General features: G+C 46.4%; 1 protein-coding gene across 1 annotated transcript; it reads left to right on the forward strand.

Moving 5' to 3' along the window:
- Window positions 1-2,888: 2,888 nt before the first annotated feature.
- Serpinc1 (serpin family C member 1) lies at window positions 2,889-17,900 on the forward strand. The gene is made up of 7 exons (XM_021656756.2): window positions 2,889-3,048; window positions 4,972-5,332; window positions 9,792-10,007; window positions 11,390-11,527; window positions 13,491-13,881; window positions 15,820-15,884; window positions 17,627-17,900. Exons 1-7 carry the CDS (start codon window positions 3,008-3,010, stop codon window positions 17,801-17,803), a joined length of 1,389 nt encoding a protein of 462 aa, XP_021512431.1. The 5' UTR covers window positions 2,889-3,007; the 3' UTR covers window positions 17,804-17,900.
- Window positions 17,901-20,657: the final 2,757 nt, after the last annotated feature.

Below are 20,657 nucleotides of genomic sequence, written 5' to 3' on the forward strand. Positions count from 1 at the left end.
GAGGAGCAAGCCAGTAAGCAGCATCCCTCTATGGCCTCTGCTTTAGTTTAGGTTCCTACTTTGGGTTCTTGCCCTGACTTCCCTTGGATGAGGGACTATGATTGGGACATGTGAGAGGAAATAAAGAGTTTTCTCCTCAAGTTGCTTTTATGGTGTTTTATCACAGAAATAGAACCTTAACTGAGACAAACAACAACAAAAAATGGAACTGGGACCATGGTGGTACCTGCCTTTAATCAAAGCACTTAAGGGAAGCAGGGGTAGGCAGATCTCTCTGAGTTCATGGCCAGCCTGGTCTACAGAGTGAGTTCCAGGACAGCCAGGGCTACACAGAGAAACCCTGTCTGGAAAAAAAAAAAGGAAGGAAGAAAGAAAAGAAAAGAAAATCCAGGTAGGTAGAGTGCTTCCCTAGCAGTGAGAAGCCCTCATGTAGATCCTCAGCACTATATAAATGGTGCAGCAGAGGCACGAGGAGCCACTGTTCAAGAGCCTTGGTTATGCGTTGAGGCCAACCTGAAATAGCACAGACCCTGTCTCAAAATATATATATATATATGTGTGTGTGTGTATATATATGTATATATATGTGTGTGTGTGTGTATGTATGTATGTGTGTGGTATGTTTAAATATCATTGGGTCTTACACCCTTTTCTGCCCATTCCTCCTCCAACATCCTTCTGTTACTAAGGGCCCAGCACTATAATTCCCTGTAGTCTTTCTTCCACTTAGATGCCCTAAGGATCTTTCCATCAGTACCGAGAGGGAGGAACCATCGTTTTCACAGTGCTGTTGTTGGTGTTTGTGCCTATGCAAGCATACCATAGGCTGGGTTCCTGGGTAGATTAGCAGCTCGAAGAACAAATGTCCTATCAGGGAGTTCCAGCCACTGTTCCTCAGAGCAATGGGTGAAAGGGCCTGCTCCCTTATGGCTTTAGCAACACTATGTGGTCTAGCCTGACTCCTCTGAACTCCTTTTCCTTTCTCTTTTGAAGACAGGGTGGCCAGAAATTCACTGTGTATCCCAGGCTGGCCTCCCAACTCTCAAATCCTGCAATTTTCTGAGCGTTGGTATGCACTACCTCTTGTTTGTGTGTGTGTGTGAGAGAGAGAGAAAGAGAGAACCCCTTTCAGGGTGATACAAAAAACAGAGGAGAAATAAGACTTAAAATATCAAGCAAAAGTACTGTTGAAAATTGCATAAATTAGCTGGGCATGGTAGCTTAGGCCTGTGATCCCAACACTTACAGAGGCAGAAGCAGGCAAATCTCTGTGAGTTCAAGGCCAGCCTGGTCTACAGAGTAAGTCCAGGACAGCCAAGGCTACACAGAGAAAACAGAGGACATTTGTGGGAGTCAGTTCTCTTCCTCTGTTATGTGAGTTTAGAGACCAAACTCAGGTTATCGGGTTGGCGGCAGGTTCCTCTACCCACTGAGCCATCTTGCACACAGTTCTGTACATGACATCTCCTTGACCAAGAGAAGAACCTCACCCAGTTCATAGCACATGCCTGTGGCACAGGTCATACCCCTCTATTGGCTAAACTGGCAACTTTCCAGTTATCTTTAGTCAGGGGTGATGGTGAGCCTTTGAGCAATAAACTCTGGCCTCTGTCCTTGAAGTGTCCTGCCCAATCAGGCAAGAACTTCTACGTGCTCTAGTCCTGATGAGTTCCTACCAAGAGAGTGCAGCTTTCCCTACACTTCCTCTTATTCCAAACTCAAGTCATATAGGATATTGAGCACAGTTATAGCAATCCCAGTGCTATGATCTTTTTCCTCTTCTAAATGAAGAGGAAAACAGAAACAAATGGCCCTTTATCTCCATTAGTTTGAATTTATTTAATCTCCCCTCAGAACTACTAAAAAATATTACTAACTATACACATGGACACAACAGCTTTTTGCTCTTTAATATTTCCAGCTGAGCAGTGGTAGTACACACCTTTAATCCCATCACTCAGGAGGAGGCAGAGGTAGGCAGATCTCTGAGTTCAAAGCCAGCCTCGTCTACAGAGTGAATTCCAGGACAGCCAGGACTACACAGAAAGACCCCATTTCAAAACCACCCCCCCCAACGAAAAAGAAGAAATATTTCTAGTCGTGTTGAGTTGCTGAGGAGTCGCCATGAGCAAGGCCCATGCTCCCAAACTGAAGAAATTTATAGAGGACTCATTATTGGAAAGTGATGGCAGACATGTGCAAGGAGTCTGAGGAGCGTGTGGAGAAGCAACCAGTGGGCAACTTCGGAGTGGTGGTCCTAAGGGGAACTACATCAGCATGCTAGAAGCCTTGGAAGGAGTTTAAACAGTCGCTGTTCAGCGTAGGAGCCCCCCCCCAAAGGGACTGATTGACTTGGTGTAGAATTGGGTCATGTACATTTCCATATGAAACTTTTGTCTAAGTAAAACTTTGTAATACTCAAAAAGAGAAAAAAAAGAAAAAAAAAGGAAAAAAATATCCCAATACTTGCTGTTCTTGCTCACAGGAGAGGAAACAGGGGTGGAAGCTCACACCCAGCCCTTGGAAGGTAGAGACAGAAAAGATCAGGAGTTCAAGGTCAGCTCTGGCTACAGAGCAACTGTGAGGCCAGCCCTCAAGAGGCAGGGAGCAAGAAAAGCAGTTGTTCCCAATTACATCCCTCCATTTCCGCTTTCTCCTGATTAGAATTCTTTTCTACAGAGCCCTCCTGAGTCAGGTTTGAACTGTCCATGTCCACCCCCTTTTTTTTACAAAGGGAAGAGGGGGGTGAAGGGCTCTGGGCAAGAAAGGGGGCCACACTTTCCCTAGGCCTGACTGAACTTTAACTCTTCTACTAATTAAACAACACAGAGTTCTATTCTTTGCGTAACCCTGGAACTGGTCATCAGCCTTTGACCTCAGCCCTCCTCTCCTGACCAGCTCCCTCCTCCACCTGGCCTCTGAACCTCCCTCAGATTCAGAGGGAGGAAGCAGATTGTCTCATCCAGCACCACCTCCACCGGCCCTTCTCTGTAGAAGCACATCTGCCATGTATTCCAAAGGAATAGGAAGGGCGGCTGCTGGAGAGAGGTAAGCGGTGGGCTTTCCCTCTGTCAGCTCTTGCTGGGGTTTCTGGCCTCTGAAGGACTCACAAGGATGACCTCTGACACTTTGGAGATGACCAGGCCCTCTCCATGGTAGTTAGTTGAAGACCTTCATGGGAGACATCATTTCACATAAGCTGCACCTTTGGTCCTTAGCTCCAGGAGCAAGGGTGCCTTCCTTGTGAGGAGACGGGCAGGCCAGAGGACACCTCCAGGGCAGCCTCCTAAACTGCTTTCTGCTCCTCTCCATCTGTGACCTCTGATTGAGTCCCAAAGCCCTTCTTGATGGAGGTCGTTGGAGGAAGCTGGCAATGAGGAGGTAGCCTGACCACTCCGGTTCCTTTTGACACCCAGCAAAGCTCAGGGCCCCATTCAGCCTCCACTCACATTTCCAAATGCCCCAAGAACAAAATGGGAAACCCCACACAGTGGATATGGTTCCCTTTCCCTTCTCTCCACCGCTGTCCCCCTCGTCACCCTACCTTCCTCCTTTTCCCTCACAGCGCCACTTCTCAAGCAGTAGAATTGGTTTCAGGCCACACAGAAAGGCACATGCCCTTTGGATTCACTCAGCCTCCAGTCAGCCTGTCTCTTGCAGACTACCTCAGTGAGGCTTTTCTGCACTCTGTGCCTGACTTTTTTTTTCATAAAGAAAGACTCAGTGCCCAGATACAGACTCCCTCCTCCAGACCCAGGTACCCTCGAGCAGCCAGAAGTGGAGACTCTATTTCTTGGTTATTACTTTATTAAGTGTCCAAAATCCTTTGCCAATCTCACTACTCTATTTATTTTTTTTTTAATTTGAAGAATTATGTAGCCCAGGCTACATATTCATGATCCTCTTGCCCCAGCCTCCCAAATGTTGAGATTAAGGGTATATATATACCTCACCACACATGATCATCATCTCTTCTTCTTCTTCTTCTTCTTCTTCTTCTTCTTCTTCTTCTTCTTCTTCTTCTTCTTCTTCTTCTAATTAGAAGGAGCTATCAAGCCAGGAATGGTAACACATGCCTATATTCCCAGCATTAGGGATCTGGAGGAAGAAAAATCACAAGTTCAAGGTCATCCTCAGTTATCTAGTGAAAATGAGGCAGCCATGGCTACTGATACTCTGTTCTAATGCCTACCACCCTCAAAGTGAAATTATGTTTACTTTTAGTGATCCCTATAAGAAGCTATTAAAAAAATTCAGGGGAAAGAGAATAATGAGGGCAGGACTAAGGTGGGGGCAGGAAAGGTCAGAGGGTATGGTATTAACTGAATCTGGGGTCAGACTAAATGAGGGAGGAATCCAAGTGATGTCTGGGTTTGCGGACTGGAGGCAGGATCCACCGGGTGGAAGGACAGAAGAGCAGTATGCGGGGGAGAAGGCCAGCTCAGCAGCTCATGTCTCACAATGGCAGTAGCAGGCCTTCCCGACCGGCAAATAGTGAGTCTGTCCAGAGGTCTGGGTTCAGGCTGGAGCTTCGGATCAGGAACCTTCGGCACTCAGATGCCCCTTTGCCGCATTCATGTTCTCTCACCACTCTTCGTCAGAGCCTTCATGCCCTTTAAGACTCCGGCTAACTTCCATCCCTGTCAAGGGTGGGGGTGGGGTGGGGTTTCCTGAACACCTTCAGGTGGCTTCCTTTGCTCTCTGACTCTCTACTGGGCACATCCAGATGTTCCACTCATCAAAAGAAACTGCGTTCTTCCTTATCCTAGCACGGATGCGCGTGTGTGTGCGCGCACACACACACACACACGGCCTCTAATATATAACCATGTCCAGGCAAGGAGCCCAGGACTGGTCTTACCCTGGCACACATGCTTAGCTCAAATGCCAAGAAGGCCAGAATCCTACACTTCTCAGGAATAAGACTGTGGTGGCCAGTGGGGATGAGGAATCACGGTTCTGTCCCTGTAGGAAGGTACGTCTCCTCTCTCTGCTACTCATTGGTGCCTGGGGCTGTGTGATCTGTCATGGAAGCCCCGTGGATGATGTCTGCATTGCGAAGCCCCGGGACATTCCTGTGAATCCCATGTGCATTTACCGCTCCCCGGCGAAGAAGGAGGATGGCCTAGAGCAGAAGGTCCCAGAGGCCACCAACCGTCGGGTCTGGGAACTATCCAAAGCCAATTCTCGATTTGCCACTACCTTCTATCAGCACCTGGCCGACTCCAAGAATGACAATGACAACATCTTCCTGTCACCCTTGAGCATCTCCACGGCCTTTGCTATGACCAAGCTGGGAGCTTGTAACGACACTCTCAAGCAGCTGATGGAGGTACAGTGTGAAGCCCTCTGCCTTTTTCCTTGCTGTGAAGCATCGCTTGGACTTCATGTCTAAGGCGACACATCACTGTGGGTTACGATTTTCTTTGAATTGGTACTTCATGTGTTAGGATTTTTTCTTTTGTATTTAGTTATTCTTTTTTTTTATAAAGATTTATTTTTTTATTATTTGTACAGTATTCTGCCTGCATGTGTGCCTGCAGGTCAGAAGAGGAACTCATTATAGATGGTTATAAGCCACCATGTGGTTGCTGGGAATTGAACTCAGGACCTTAGGAAGAATAGCCAGTGCTCTTAACCTCTAAGCCATCTCTCCAGTCCTCTTTCTTAAAAAAAAAAAAAAAATATATATATATATATATAATTACATAAATATTTATATAATATATATATAATTTTATATGCATTGGTGTTTTGCCTGCATGTGTGTCTGTTGGATCCCCTCAAACTGGAGTTATTACAGACAGTTGTGAACTGCCATGTGGGTACTGGGAATTGGACTCTGGTCCTGCTAAGCCGTCTCTCCAAACAAACAAAAACAAACCTCTGGTTTTTTATTTAATTATTTTTATTTTTATTAATTACAGTTTGTTCACTTTGTATACCCCCTGTACCTCCATCCCTCCTCTCCTCCCAATCCCACTCTCCCTCTTCCTGACCCGTGTCATGTCCCTCTCCAAGTCCACTGATAGGAGAGGTCCTCCTCCCCTTTCCTCTGATCCTAGTCTATTAGGTCTCATCAGGAGTGGCTGCATTGTCTTTTTCTGTGGCCTGATAAGGCTGCTCCCCCATCGGGGGAGGTGATCAAAGAGCAGGCCAATCAGTTCCTGTCAGAGACAGTCCCTGTCCCCATTACTATGGAACCCACTTGGATACTGAACTGCCATAAGGCTACCTCTGTGCAGGGGTTCCAGGCCATCTCCATGAGTGGTCCTTGACTAAAGTTATCAGTTTCAGAAAAGACCCCTGTACCCAGACTTTTTGAATCTGTTGCTCTTCTTGTAGAGCTCCTGTCCTCTCCAGGTCTTACTGTCTCCCACTTCTTTCATAAGATTCCCTGCACTCTGACCAAAGTTTGGCTATGAGTCTCAGCATCTGCCTTGATACCCTGCTGGGTGAAGTCTGTCAGAGACCCTTTGTGGTAGGCTCCTGTCCTGTTCCCTGTTTTATCCCTCCTCCAATGTCCATCCTCTTTGCCTTTCTGAATGGGGATTGAATGTAATAGCCAGAAGCTGGAAACAGCCCAGATGCCCCTCAGTTGAGAAATGGATATAGAAATTGTGGTACATTTACACAATGGAATATTACTCAGCAATAAAAAAACAAGGAAATCAGGAAATTTACAGGTATATGGTGGGAACTGGAAAAGATCATCCTGAGTGAGGTATCCCAGAAGCAGAAAGACACACAGGGTATATACTCACTCATAAGTGGATATTAGACATATAATATAGGACAAACATACTAAAATCCATACACCTAAAGAAGCTAATCAGGAAGGAGGACTCTGGCTAAGATGCTCAATCCCCATTCAAACCTCTGTTTTTTTGTGGTGTAGCCCAGGCTGACCCCCGAACTTACTCTATGTAGCTCTGGCTGGCCTTGAACCTGTGGTGATCACCTGGACTCAGCTTCGTGACTAGAAGAATCACAAGTATTACCATGTGGCTAATGATTTTTTTTTTAAATTAGGCAAAGAGTTATTACCTGGATTTCTTTATAAGTGTTCTTTATTCTCTCCCAGTTAATTATTTGAAAGAGAGCACTCATGTGTCGTGCCGTGTGTGTGTGTGTGTGTGTGTGTGTGTGAGAGAGAGAGAGGTCAGAGGTCAACTTGCAGGAGTCAGTTCTCTCCTGCTACCTTGCTGAGGGAGTCTCTCATTTCCGTCACACTGCAGAATCCAGGCTGGCTGCCCTGCAAGCTTCCATGTTCCTATAGGAGTGCTGGGGTTACGGATGCAGTCAGCAGCTTGTCAAGCCTGATGAGCAAATGCTTTTACCTGCTGACTCATCTTGCTGGCCCTAGCTCTATGCTGGACCATATGCTAGTCGCTGCCCTGGTAGGGAAAGGCAATTTGCTTTCTGGAGAGCTCAGACTGGCTCTTGGGGTAGGTTTAGGGCTCTGTATGGAGGGACCTGGATCCTGCGAAGCTGAGGAGCCTCAAAGAGACAGAACATTTTGGAGCTATGGGAAGTACTGATCCTTTCAGATCAGTGATTCCCTTACCCCTTTTGGCAGCGCAGGGAAGAGGGAAATAAAATTGGACCAAGATAACAAGAAATGCCATGAAATGAAGTAGCCGTCGGTATCACTCTTAAGCCACGGGTGGAGCCCTAGATCCTCACTCTGCGCTTGGCTTGAGTTCCCAGTTGGCTTTCTTCAGGTTGGCTCTCACTCCGGAAACAAAGATAAATGACGGGGAGGCAGACGACCCTCCAGCGTGGCATACACACACTGTCAGCTAAACCCAAGACGTGGAAATCTGGACCTTAGGAAGGTGCGCCTCTTCTCAGACAGCCGGTTTCCGCTAAACCGCGCTCATTTGTTCAGATCGGGGCTGAGGCTATCCACACCTGCGCTCCACGGAACACTCAGCTTTCAGGGGGCTCTGTACTCTGCCTCCGCTGTGCCCAGCACAGCGCGCAGGCCTGCCCTGGCCCTGCTGTGCGTTCCTCGTGCCCTTATGAAGGAAGCTGGCAGCTCTTTGGTAACTTCCGTCACAATGCTGCCTCCTGCTGCGTTTACACGCTGTCACCAGCCTCAAGCATTTCCTCATATCCTGTCACCGTCCCTAATGCGAGCGTCAATGTGACCCTTCCTACAAAAAGAAACAAGAGCTGGACACATGGGCTCAATAGTAGACTAGGAATGTGCCGAGCTCATGGTATAGTCTCGGTGCAGAATAATGCCAGAAAGGAAACCCCACAGAGACACAACAGTGCTGCTAATCCCAGCGTGTCCCCTGAGACCTTCCTACATCCAGTGTCGGATGTAGAACACTTGGGTGCGAATCTATCTCTCTCTCTAGACAGAGAGAAACCCAGAGAGCTTTTAATCAAAAGAGTGATAAAAAGAACCTGGGGAGAGGGCTCGCTTTGCCTTGCACGCCTGAGTCCTGGGTTTGATCTCCAGAAAGCCAGGCATGGCGCCCATGCTTGTTAATCGATATTCAGAATTTATCTATTTATCTATAATGTAGATGAGTGCTCTATCCAAATGTACACCTGCATGCCATAAGAGGGTATCAGATTCCAGTAGAGATGGTTGTGAGCCACCATGTGGTTGCTGGGAATTGAACTCAGGACCTCTGGAAGAGGAGACAGTGCTCTTAACCGCTGAGCCATCTCTCCAGCCCGATGTTCAGAATTTTTAAATTAAATTACCGAACTTGTTAGTCCACCACGGGGGAGGTAGACCAGCAGGTCCCTTGTCAATCAGCCGGGTCTACCAGTGAGAGACCCCGTCTCACAAAGGGGAAAAGGTGGGTGTGGAGAGGTAGCTCAGGGGTTAAAGAGCCTCCCCTCTCTTTGAGAGGACTTACATTGGATTTCCATCTCCCACGTCTGGTGGCTCATAACCTCCTGTATCTCCAGCTACACAAGATGCAATGCCTTCTTTGGCCTCTTAGGCACCCACATACATGAGGCATACATTCACCCCCCCAAAAAAAAATAAATAATTAAAGCAAGAGAGGAAAGTATATGGTTCTGAGTAACAACAGTCAAGGTTGTCCTCACTCCACATGTGTGTGCATGTATACCCATGTGCACATGGCACACACACACAAGCACAGAGCACATATCAGAACAGAATCAGGAACATTTAAATCAGAGAATTAACAAAACCAAAAGGCCCTTTCCCACCTGAGGACAGAGCATAGGAAGAAGGGGGCAGCAGCCTCGCCATTTTGTGCTGGTGATGGAGAAGGTGGTTGTTTGGGTCTGTGACAGCGTCTATGGCTCTGACTGCCATGGATAATTTTTAAGCCCTTTTAAACCCTGACACTCTGATTCTGGGTTCCTTTATATCCTTGCTGACACCATCTTTTCCTTTCTCAGTTCTTCTGTGAGCAGTAGTCCAGAGCCCTCAAGATGTGCTGACTCCAGGAGACATTGTGGAAACACTTGTCATGATGAGATACACTAGCTGGGCTCCTCTGCCCTGAATCACCAAGAGGACTTCTCCCTTCACATCCAGAAAGCGCTCTGCACTGATCTACAGTCCCTTAAAGAGCAGGTGGCATGCCTGTCTCCTGGTCTTTCCCCATTACGCTTCTGCCCTTTCTTCTTTTTCTTGTACATTCTTCTCAAAAACATGAGCCAAGTGTTTATGCTGTTTCAGGTGCTGCTGGACATAACTGAGACCACTGTTGGTCCAGCATTGTACCCTGCACCCATGGCAACTGGACTGCCCAGCCACACCCACCACTGTCTTCTTTTGTCATCTATAGGTTTTTAAATTTGATACCATCTCCGAGAAAACATCCGACCAGATCCACTTCTTCTTTGCCAAACTGAACTGCCGACTCTACCGAAAAGCCAACAAGTCCTCCAACTTGGTCTCAGCCAACCGCCTTTTTGGAGACAAATCCCTCACGTTCAACGAGACCTATCAGGACATTAGTGAGGTTGTCTACGGAGCCAAGCTCCAGCCCCTGGACTTCAAGGTGAGTTGCAGATGTCAGGATCCTCTCCACTCAAACTGAGAATGGAGAGAAACACCGGTGGCTGGTGGAGGCTGAGGACGGATCAGAACCCATAGAACACTGACCCTTCCTTAAGGCTTAAGAGAGCAATGGTACTTGGCCTTCCATTATAAGGGCTGCTCTGAAGAAGCTGTATAAGGAATTATTTTTTTCATGTCATCTACCAAGTTCAAATATGTCGTGGTAAAATAAAATTGGTGCATGATGTGTGTTGCATGCTCCCTTGGTGACTCCTGAAGCACCCAAGCCTTTTCAGTGTTCTGGGGAAATAATAGAGCAACGAATCAAAAAACCAACCAATCAAATAAAACCCCTAAACCCTTGATTTCTGTCAGAGTACTGTTCTATTGCTGTGAAGAGCCACCATGACCAAGGCAGCTCTTATAAAAGAAAGCATTTCATTGTGGGCTTGCTCACAGTTTCAGAGGCTTAGCCCATTTCCATGATGGCAGAAAACATGGTAGCAGGCAGTCAGAGAGAGAGACAGACAGACAGAGAGAGAGACTGACTGGGACTGACTTGGGCTTTCCCAGTTACCCATCTCCTCTAATAAGGCCACACCTAACCCTTTTCAAAACTCCTTACTCAGCTGGGGACTAAGCATGTCAAGACATGAGCCTCTTGGGTTTGTTTTCATTCAAACCACTTAAGATTCATTCAGTCAGCGTTTTCTTCTCTTTTTGGGGGCGGGATGATGGTGGCGGTGGTGTTTTGTTTTCTGAGACAGGGTCTTACTATGTAGACCTGGCTCTCCTGGAACTCACTTTGTACACCAGGCCGGCTTCAAATTCCCAGAGCTATACCTCCCAAGCGCTGGGATTAAAGGGGTGTACTGCTACCACTGCTCAGATGGTCAGCATTTTCTGAAGTCATCTGGCTACAGGGTTCTCGTCCCTCCCATCCTCCTAAGTGTGTGTCGTCACTCATTGCTTCCCGTAGACCATGTTTGGAAATGATGGTTCTGTGAGTTTTCCAGAATCAGAGTAGATAACATAGTACCTTCTCTCCTCCAGACTGTATCCTCTTTCATCTTTCCCGATCCTTTGTCTCCCTTTTTTTTTTTTTTTTTTTTTTGTTTTCTTCTTCTTCTTATAACATTTATTAATGGGCTGGGCCCTGAGTGTGATCCCTGAGTGTGATAAAAGATTAACTATATAAAAAGTCAGTGATGGCGTATAAGATGAGTGAGGCTTCCTCCATGTGGATTAAAATGATGGCTTCTTAGTCAGACATGAGAAAAAAGAGCAGAGAAATGATGAGCAAATACCTTCTGCATGAGGAAATGGAGATCTGAAGCTGACGGAACTGCGCAGGTGGGTAGAGTTATTTTCTGTTTTCTTTAGGAAAATCCAGAGCAATCCAGACTGACCATCAACAGCTGGGTAGCTAACAAGACTGAGGGCCGCATCAAAGACGTCATCCCGCAAGGAGCCATCAACGAGCTCACTGCCCTGGTGCTGGTTAACACCATTTACTTCAAGGTACTCAGCAGCTCCTGCGGAGACCCCGGGCTTCCTCTCACTGTTACTCTGTAAAGTGTGTGTGTCGCCGGGTCCCTCCTGAAATGGTCCCTACATGCTCTCGGCAACCATATAAATGTAAGAGCCCAGAGGTCCAGAGGCTTTAGTAGGGTCCCCAGGCTGGGGCAGAATAGGTGAAATTACAACCCAGCAGCCTTCAAGGTGAATGATGTCAGACTTTTGCACTTGTATGATAATTTCTGCCATCTAACTAATATCTATCTTTCTTTCTTTCTTTCTTTCTTTCTTTCTTTCTTTCTTTCTTTCTTTCTTCCTTCCTTCCTTCCTTCCTTCCTTCCTTCCTTCCTTCCCTTTCTTTTTTTTCTCCCCGAGACAGAGTTTTTCTTTGTAGCTTTCGTGGTCCTGGACTCACTTTTAGACCAGGCTGGCCTTGAACTCACAGAGATCTGCCTGCCTCTGCCTCCCCTAGTGCTGGGATTGTAGGTGTGTGCCACCGGGCCCAGCTCAAGAGCAACTTCTATTGTACGTAGCTCCTTGGGGTTCTGAAGCTTCACGTAGTTCTGGGCTCACCTTAGACTAAGAAGGGGCCTGTGACGTAAGCACGTATATGGCTTGTTTTCCTCACAAAGTCCAGGGTTCTAGGGACTGCTCTAATTACATTTGAGGAGAAGGGAGAGGACAGTGAGAACGAACACTGTTGACATTCTGGACCGTCCCTGCAGAGCAGCTGAATTGTGGCACATACTGTTTATCCTTAGACATGAGCTGTCTGCATCCCCCCTTTCTCTGTGTGGCAGGAGCCTCAGCCAGCCATTGCTAGGGTCAGTCCCTCTGCCTCCTGGAGGTTCCCTCTACTCAAGAGCAGAGCGGGCTGCATTTCCACAACATGTTACCCCCCCCCCCCCTTTTAAAAATGAAACAATTTGCTATTTATCAATATTCTTGACATTTAAACCACTGCAAGAGATACCTTTGGTCATTTATGCAGTATGATTTCTTTGTTTTTAATCTTGACTCCTTGTTTCTAAGTGTATGAGTTCTTGTGAGTTACTTAGGAGTTATTGGGGACCTTCCTATGGTCATTTTTCTGCATCTATAAAATGGTAAGGAGGACCCACCCACCTACTTTATAGGATCATCAGAGGGACAGAGTAGGTGAACACATGTGAAATACTTAGGGAGGTATTTGCACATCTTTAGAGCACACAGTTAACACTCTAATGTCGTTGGCTCTTTTCCTGTGCCTAACTCACTTCTGCCTCCCAGAAGAGTTTAATGATATCTCAAGAGCAAAGAGCCAGAAGGTGATACGGAAGGGTGAAGGAAGCCAGCTAGGAGGCTGGGTAGGACTTCAGACAGATTCCCGGGATTGCTGTCTGAGTCTGGCCTCTAATTCATCAGGGACAGAGCACAGAGTTTGGAAGGTTGGCACTTGGAAAAACACTGATGGACAGCAGGCCACACAGGATGAACTTGCAAAGAAGACTGTAGGTTACTCTTAGGTTTACAGTCCTCTGGTTAAAACAAACAAAGCAGAGCTGGGGTGGCAAGATGGTCGGTTGGTGAAGATGGTGAAGGTTCTCGCCATCATGCCTGGCAACCTGAGTGCCATCATGGATCCCACAGAGTGGGAGGAAAGAACCAGTCTCTTCATGTTGAGAAGTTGACCTTTGATGCCCACACACTCATAGTGGCACACCCCTCTCAAATGTAAAAAAAAAAAAAAAAAAAAGAATATTTTTGGAAAGCTGAAAAACATAGAAAAAAAACAGACAATGAAATACAGAAATAACTGTATCACTCAGACATAATTATTAGCCCTTTAACACAAATTTAGTTTTTTCTAATAACTACATTGATATGTTGATGCAATCAGATAGCATGATTATGTCCCATGTCAGTAAATGCTCTGCTCGGGTATTTTTGTTCTTGCTCTATGATTCTCCCACCTGACATCTTTCAGGGCCTGTGGAAGTCAAAGTTCAGCCCCGAGAACACAAGGAAGGAGCAGTTCTACAAGGCTGATGAGCAGTCCTGCCAGGTGCCTATGATGTACCAGGAAGGCAAATTCAGATACCGCCGTGTGGCAGAAGGCACCCAGGTGCTGGAGCTGCCCTTCAAGGGCGATGACATCACCATGGTGCTCATCCTGCCCAAGGCTGAAAAGAGCCTGGCCAAGGTGGAGCGGGAGCTCAGCCCCGAGCTGCTGCAGGAGTGGCTGGATGAGCTGTCGGAGATGATGCTGGTGGTCCACATGCCCCGCTTCCGGACTGAGGACAGCTTCAGTCTGAAGGAGCAGCTGCAAGACATGGGCCTTGTTGATCTGTTCAGCCCCGAGAAGTCCCAGCTTCCAGGTTGGTATGGCAGAGAGCTGCCGCCTGTCTACTCCGAGGTGGTTTGACCAAAAGTGGGAGACTAGAGGAAAGCACAAAAGAGAGTGCCAATTCAGGATGCCTGGACTCTGATCCTGGTTCTGTGCTAAGCTGTGGTGATCCCTAGCCCTTCCCAGCCCCGCCCCCGGGAAAGGGGGTGTTTGCTCTTGTTTTTAGCAGTCCAGCCAGGACTGTCCCCCTATGAATCTACCTAACAGAGGAGATGAAGTCAGGTGGGGAAGAATTGGCATTCAAAGAGACAGACATTAAAAGCAAGGCCTGTTGGGACAGGCCTGTAATTCCAGCACTTGGCAGGTCAGACAGAAGATAAGAGTGTTCCAGGCCAACCTGGGCCACATGACAAGACCTTTTCCCAAAAGTAAATAAAATAGGGGCTAGAGAGAGAGAGAGCTTCGCAGTTATTACTATTGTAGAGACCCAGGATCAGTTATAAGAATCCATAGTAGATAGCCCACAACGCCCTAGTCCTCCAGCTTCAGGGGATCTACTCTGTAGGTGCTGACACTCATGTGCTCACGTGTGCGTGCGTGCACACACCAACACACACACATACACACACACACACACACACACACACACACGTAAAAATAAAATGAAAAGGAAGTGATAGTAAACTAAAATGAAAAAAATGAACCTTAGCCAGGTGATGCTGGTACAGGCCTTCTCAGCACTAGGGAGGTAGAGGCAGGTGGAGTGCTGAATTCAAGGTCAGCCTGGTTTACAGAGAGAATTCCAGGACTGCCAAGGCTGCACAGAGAAACCTTGTCTCAAAAAACCAAAATAAATAATAAAATAATAATAAAAATGAGCCTTAAAAATGCCCCCTTTTTGCCTTTTTTTTGGTTGAGACAGGGTCTTATGTAGCCCAGGTTTCCTAGAACCCACTGTGTGGTAAGACTGGCTTTGAACGAATTGGGCCGCTTTCACCCCGAGTGCTGGCATTATAGATGTGTGCCTCTCTTGCTGGCAGTGTCTTCTATGTGCTCACACACTTATTTATTTGTTGTTATGTGTGGTGTATGCAGGGGGCTGCATAAGTGCTGGTGTGCGTGGAGGGCAGGGGAATGATTTTTGGGGGTTTAAAGGCCTGTTTCCCGCCCCCCCCCCCCCAGGGATTAAACTCAGGTTTCAGGGTTGGTGCCAAGCGCCCTTACCTGATGAACTATCTCATTGGCCTGCACATCTTTTCCAAAAAGAAGCCCAGAGCTGGGCATGGTGGCACACAACTGTAATCTCAGCACTCAAGGCAGAAGCAGGAGACAGCTAAGGCCAGCCCATGCTACACAACAAGATTCTGTCTAAAAAGACTTAAATCGGGTAATCAGATTTATCTTTATTGGGCTACCTTTAGCTTGGAAAACCAAAGCTCTTAAAAATGTTACCAGACTGGAAAGGCCTATTTATTTCTTTAAAACATTCATCTGTTTATTATTTATACAGTATTCTGCCTGAATATGAGCCAACAGGCCAGAAGAGGACACCAGCTCTCACTATGGATGGTTGTGAGCCACCATGTGGTTGCTGGGAACTGAACGCAGGACTTTTGGAAGAACAGCCAGGGCTCTTAACCTCTGAGCCATCTCTCCAGCCTGGAAAGACACATATTTTTACTAGACCTAAAGTAAAGTGTTTCTTTAAAAACAGAGTCCCATCTTTTTACCTCCCCCACAAAAGCTAACATGAGATTAAATTCACAAGATCCAGGCCAAAGAAGCCAAAAAAAAAAAAAAAAAAAACCCAAAAAACCAAGAACAAAACAAACAAACATACAAAAAAAAAAAAAAAAAAAAAAAAACCACAACCCTCCAACCGTCTATTGAGGGAGTGGGGTTACTATTAGGGATGCTCAGCATTCTGTTCCTCAAGTCACAGAGTCACCTTCCCTGTCCTTCCTCCCAGGAATTGTCACGGAGGGCAGGGATGACCTCTATGTCTCCGACGCATTCCACAAAGCGTTTCTTGAGGTGAGTCCCTCCACCCTCTGCCTTTTCCCCATCTGTGTGAGTGGAGTTTCCTGCTGCTGCTCTTATGCCTCAGCAGGTCTGCTGGCTGCAGGCCAGACTGTGGCAGAGGCCTGTGTGCAGTGTTCCTTTAATCACGTATGTACACACGGGGGAGCTTGTAGCCTCCTTCTCCATGAGGTCTCCCTCCATTCGGCCCTTCAGGGAAACCCCCAAGCTTCCGCTGTTTGACCTTCTCTCCTGCTAGAGAGGCTTATTTAGAGGGCAGCCCAAGGAAAAGGAGCCAGCAGAGGCCACTGAGAGGGGATTCTGAGGTGATTCGGGAATATGGAAAACATGGAGTAAACGGCTGAAAAGGAATCTGGGTAGAAAGGGGAGGGGCACGGGCTTGAGTGAAGTGGGTGTGGGTCACTTTAACGTCCTCAAGCGAGTTTTAGGAGAACTATGGCAACATGAAGCATGTCAGGAACTACAGTTAGGTGGGCACATGTTGATCTACTTGAGAGATTTGAGTGGAGTTTTGCTCAGTCTGTCTCCCCTCAAATGAGGTGAGTGTAAGTTGTGACAGTTTGTAGACATTCTGGATCTTAGATGCTGAAGTGTGGATCCATAGCTTTGGGTGGACATCTTTACCCCTGGAGACTGAAGGATGGAGCCTGAGCATTGGGTTTTTTCCTTTTTGTTTTTTGAGACAGGGTTTTCTCCATGTTGCCCTGGCCGTCCTGGAACTCTTTTAAGAGTCTATTTCTTCACATAGACACTCAGGAGTAGACTATTCCTCATGGAAGAGGAGAGCAGAAGGAGATGGGCCAACGTGAGAGTTTGCAACGAAAGGTGGCAGTCAGAGAGCATGTTCAGAGTATGGTGCCAGAGAACTAATTCTAGCACCCAAGCTCAGTAGAAATTAGGGAAGCTGAGGCATGAGGGACAGGAGGTTGGAGCCTGTTGGATCTTATCTTCACATGGCTTGGAATCTAGTCCTAGAATGAGCACGAAATAGATGTGAGACACCAAAGGGGAGGGAAAAAACATTAACAGCCCCTCACAGCACAGAGATTGCAAGTACTTTATTAAAAGTCAGGGACAGGCAGATTGCCACAGGGTCCAGACCAGCCAGGGCTATATAAAAAGCTAAAGGCCAGCAAGGGGTACATAGTGAGACTATATTAAAAAAAAAAAAAAAAGGAACCAGAAATAGATGACATAGAGGAACTTGAATGGCAGAGAAGCCTCAGCGACTGAAATGCACAAGAGCCTATCTCCATCACAGTAATGTCATCAACTTCCACGTATCTTCTGAAGGCATCCCTCCAGCTGTGGCGCTCAGATACCATCTTCTCCGGTTCTGAGTGGCTGTTTGGGGTAGTGACAGCTGGGATTTCTTTATGCTTCAAGAATGAATCTGTTTCAATTACAGATCTCTGCTATACAGTCTGAATTTCTCTTAACAGTTGGTTGAAAACAATGCTCTGTCATACAGTGTCCAACCCACGCTACTGGAGCGTGGCTTCTAGTTCAGGGGTTGCACTTGTGGAACTCTTGCAAGGCTCTGGATGAGCCCCGTGCATTACCTTCACTGGATGTGAGAATGAGTAGGTTTCTGGAGGGAACCATTTGTGTCCAAGTGTGTCTATCCTGCCGGAAAACAGCAATGTGAGTTGCTGCTGGGTCTTTGTCTGATTTATGTGCCCATAGCAGACTGCAGGGTAGCTAATTTTTTTTTTTTTCTCTTATGTGGCCTGCAGGTAAATGAGGAAGGCAGTGAGGCAGCAGCGAGCACTTCTGTTATGATTGCTGGTCGTTCGCTGAACCCCAATAGGGTGACCTTCAAGGCCAACAGGCCCTTCCTGGTTCTTATAAGGGAAGTAGCGCTGAATACTATCATATTCATGGGGAGAGTGGCTAATCCTTGTGTGAACTAACATATTCTTAATGTTTGCATCTTAATGTTTGCACCTTTTCCTACTTTGGTGTTTGTGAACAGAAGTAAAAATAAAACACACTGCCACCTCACAAGAATGGGCTTTTCCACTTGAAATGAAGAAAAGAGACTGAAGCACAGATGCTATGGGGCATTTGGTAAAGTGACATTTTCAATTCACCCACTTCTGGGTAAATAAAAAGCAAGGGGCCAGCCATGGCAGCACATACAATATCCTAGGACTTCAGAAGGTGGAATCAGGAGAATCAGGAGTTAAGGCCAGCTGAGGCTGGGCTGCAGAGTGAGACCCTGTCTCAAGATGTCTTTCCTTTTCCCCAAAAGTAGAAAAGAAAACCATAAAAAACAAAAGAGGTAAGTAAATACATTACTATTTCATCCTGGAGGCATCTTGAAAATTTTCAGTATTCCTACCATACTACAAAATGCCAAAAATGTATAAACAACTTAATTAATCTCTTTATAAGAAAGACAGAGATTCAAATGAGTATTAAACCTTTTATTTCTCAAACCACTCACATGCATAATGTTCTTATACACAGTGTCAAAATAAAGAGGAAATGCATTTTTATACAAACAGAATTTCAAGTATACATTAATAGACTTTTCAGATTACTAACCAAGTTACTAAGGTCTCATTCACATTGTTCTTAAAGCTGTCCCACGAGAAAGCTTTTGCTCGCGGCTTTAAATATGTTTATATAAACCCACCTCTTAACTCTTCTTTGATTTCCCTCCCCTGACCCTTCCGCCCTCCCCCCTCCCCGACACAACAGGGCTTCAGGGGCTCTAGGAGACATGCTACCCCTCCAAGAACTATTGGCCTGTCACCAGGGGAAAGACAGAATCTACAGGAGGAGAGTGGAAGGATGCCTTCAAATTAAGAGGAAAAGAACCCAGCACATTATTCTGGAAAATATTTTAATGTTACTGTGTTTTCACTTGATTTTTAGTTAAAAAAAAATACCACAAAACAAGATTTTTCTTTTTTCTTTTTTTTGAGACAGGGTTTCTCTGTGTAGCCTTGGCTCACCTGGACTTCACTTTGTATACCAGGCTGGCCTTGAACTCACAAGAGATCCGCCTGACTCCGCCTCCCTGAGTGCTGGGATTACAGGCCTACGCCACTGCGCCCGGCTCAAGATTGTTTTTATACATACCTACATACATATATATAATTTGGTAGCTAAAACATAATTCAATAAAAATAAAATTTCTCCCAGAAAAAAAAAAATTCCAAATTCAGTGTATGTATTTTGAACTATTTTGTTTAGTGATTCTTTTCCCCTTTGGCAGGGACCGCTTGGGAGCAGCTTAAAAACAGAAGGTATTTTGTGTTCACATTATGACATTTGTTACTGGGAGAGCTGTGGCCTAGCAGACGTAAGGCCCTGTGCTCAATCCTCAGCACGAGGGGGTAGGGGCAGAGAAATCTGGTTAAATCTTACAGGGTCTGGCAAGAGTTTTCCCTCTTCAACTCTCCTCCTGAGTGATCTGGCTTCAGGGCCAGGCACAGCCACACTCCTTAGGAATTAAAGTGCATACTTTTTTTCCCCCCAGTAAAGGGGAAGGGAGGGTTTACACTTAAGTATGATTAAAGGAGGCTTGAGAGGAAACCCTACTCCTATGTATAGGTGTTTCTAGTTGGGGTCACAACAAAAAAATCTTAGGAGGAAAGATGCACACAAGCAGCCCAGCACTCTCAGGGGTGTGGAGCGCTACCCAGGAGTACTTTGCTGAGGCAGCTTCACTACTAACGGAGTGATTGCTACAGATGACAGACACAAATCTCAAATGTTAGACTCTCTTCATAGGGAGAAAACAGACTGGTATTTAAAAAATAATCTATCCTGCTCCCGCCCAGGACCAGTGTTTTAGAAAGTGATTGTCTGTTTCAATATGAATTCTCCTTAATGAATGAGTTGTGGAAACTGTTATCAGGTAAGTGCTGCCTAAAAAACGCTCCTCTGTCAGCTTCAGGAATAGGAAGCCGCTACAGATTGATTCTCACTGTCCCTCAGTAGCAGCTGAAGTGAAATCTTTCTGTGATTTCTTAAAGTGACAGCTCTAACCCAAATCTAATGTCCTGTTTTCGTGCTACTGTTTCCTGGTTTCTTAGGAAGAACCCCCCCACCCCCCAAGGTCCTCAAAGAGAAGTTAATGCTACACTGTAAGCTGCGTGAAGGAGTAATGGGCTCAAGATAAGAAGAGGGATCTTGTCCTGGATTCTGGCCTCTGAGTCCAGTGTGATCTACTTTTCACAGTGACCAGTAGGAAGGCACACTGCCAGGGAAAGGGAGGTGGGAGACAGCTGTCACCCATTAAATAAGCACCATGGAGAAGAGCTAGATAGTTACTTCAGAATAGAGCCACCTGAAGGAAATCCACCTTCTGCTGAACTGCCGTTCCTCTTTCATCCTCGGCCTTCCCTTTGCCTTTCAGAGGCAGTGCCGGAGTGGCTCACCCTAAATGTCAGGAGCCAGGCAGTCTCAGTGCTCTGCCAATGTGCCTCCCCTCACTTAGGACAACCTAGGTCCAGAGTACTTTCTTAAGATGTTTTAAAGGAAAAGGAAGCCGCTGGGTCCTAAGTAATAAATCCACTAGAACACAAAACAAGGGAAAGGTGGAAGCTGTGACGAGGCCACAGCAGGTAACAAGTTAATGAACCGAGCGCACAGTCCTTGGCCTTTAGTTCTGTAATGGCTTTCGCTTTCACTGGGGCTCACCCTGCAGTCAGAGCAGCACTCACTGCCGTTTCAGAAAGTATTTGGGGCCTAGATTCTTGTGCTCAACACCCAGCACTAGAAAAAGGACAAAGGGGAAATGAATCAGAGGAT

The sequence above is a fragment of the Meriones unguiculatus genome, chromosome 11 (genome assembly GCF_030254825.1).
Source record: "Meriones unguiculatus strain TT.TT164.6M chromosome 11, Bangor_MerUng_6.1, whole genome shotgun sequence".
Classification (NCBI taxonomy): domain Eukaryota; kingdom Metazoa; phylum Chordata; class Mammalia; order Rodentia; family Muridae; genus Meriones; species Meriones unguiculatus.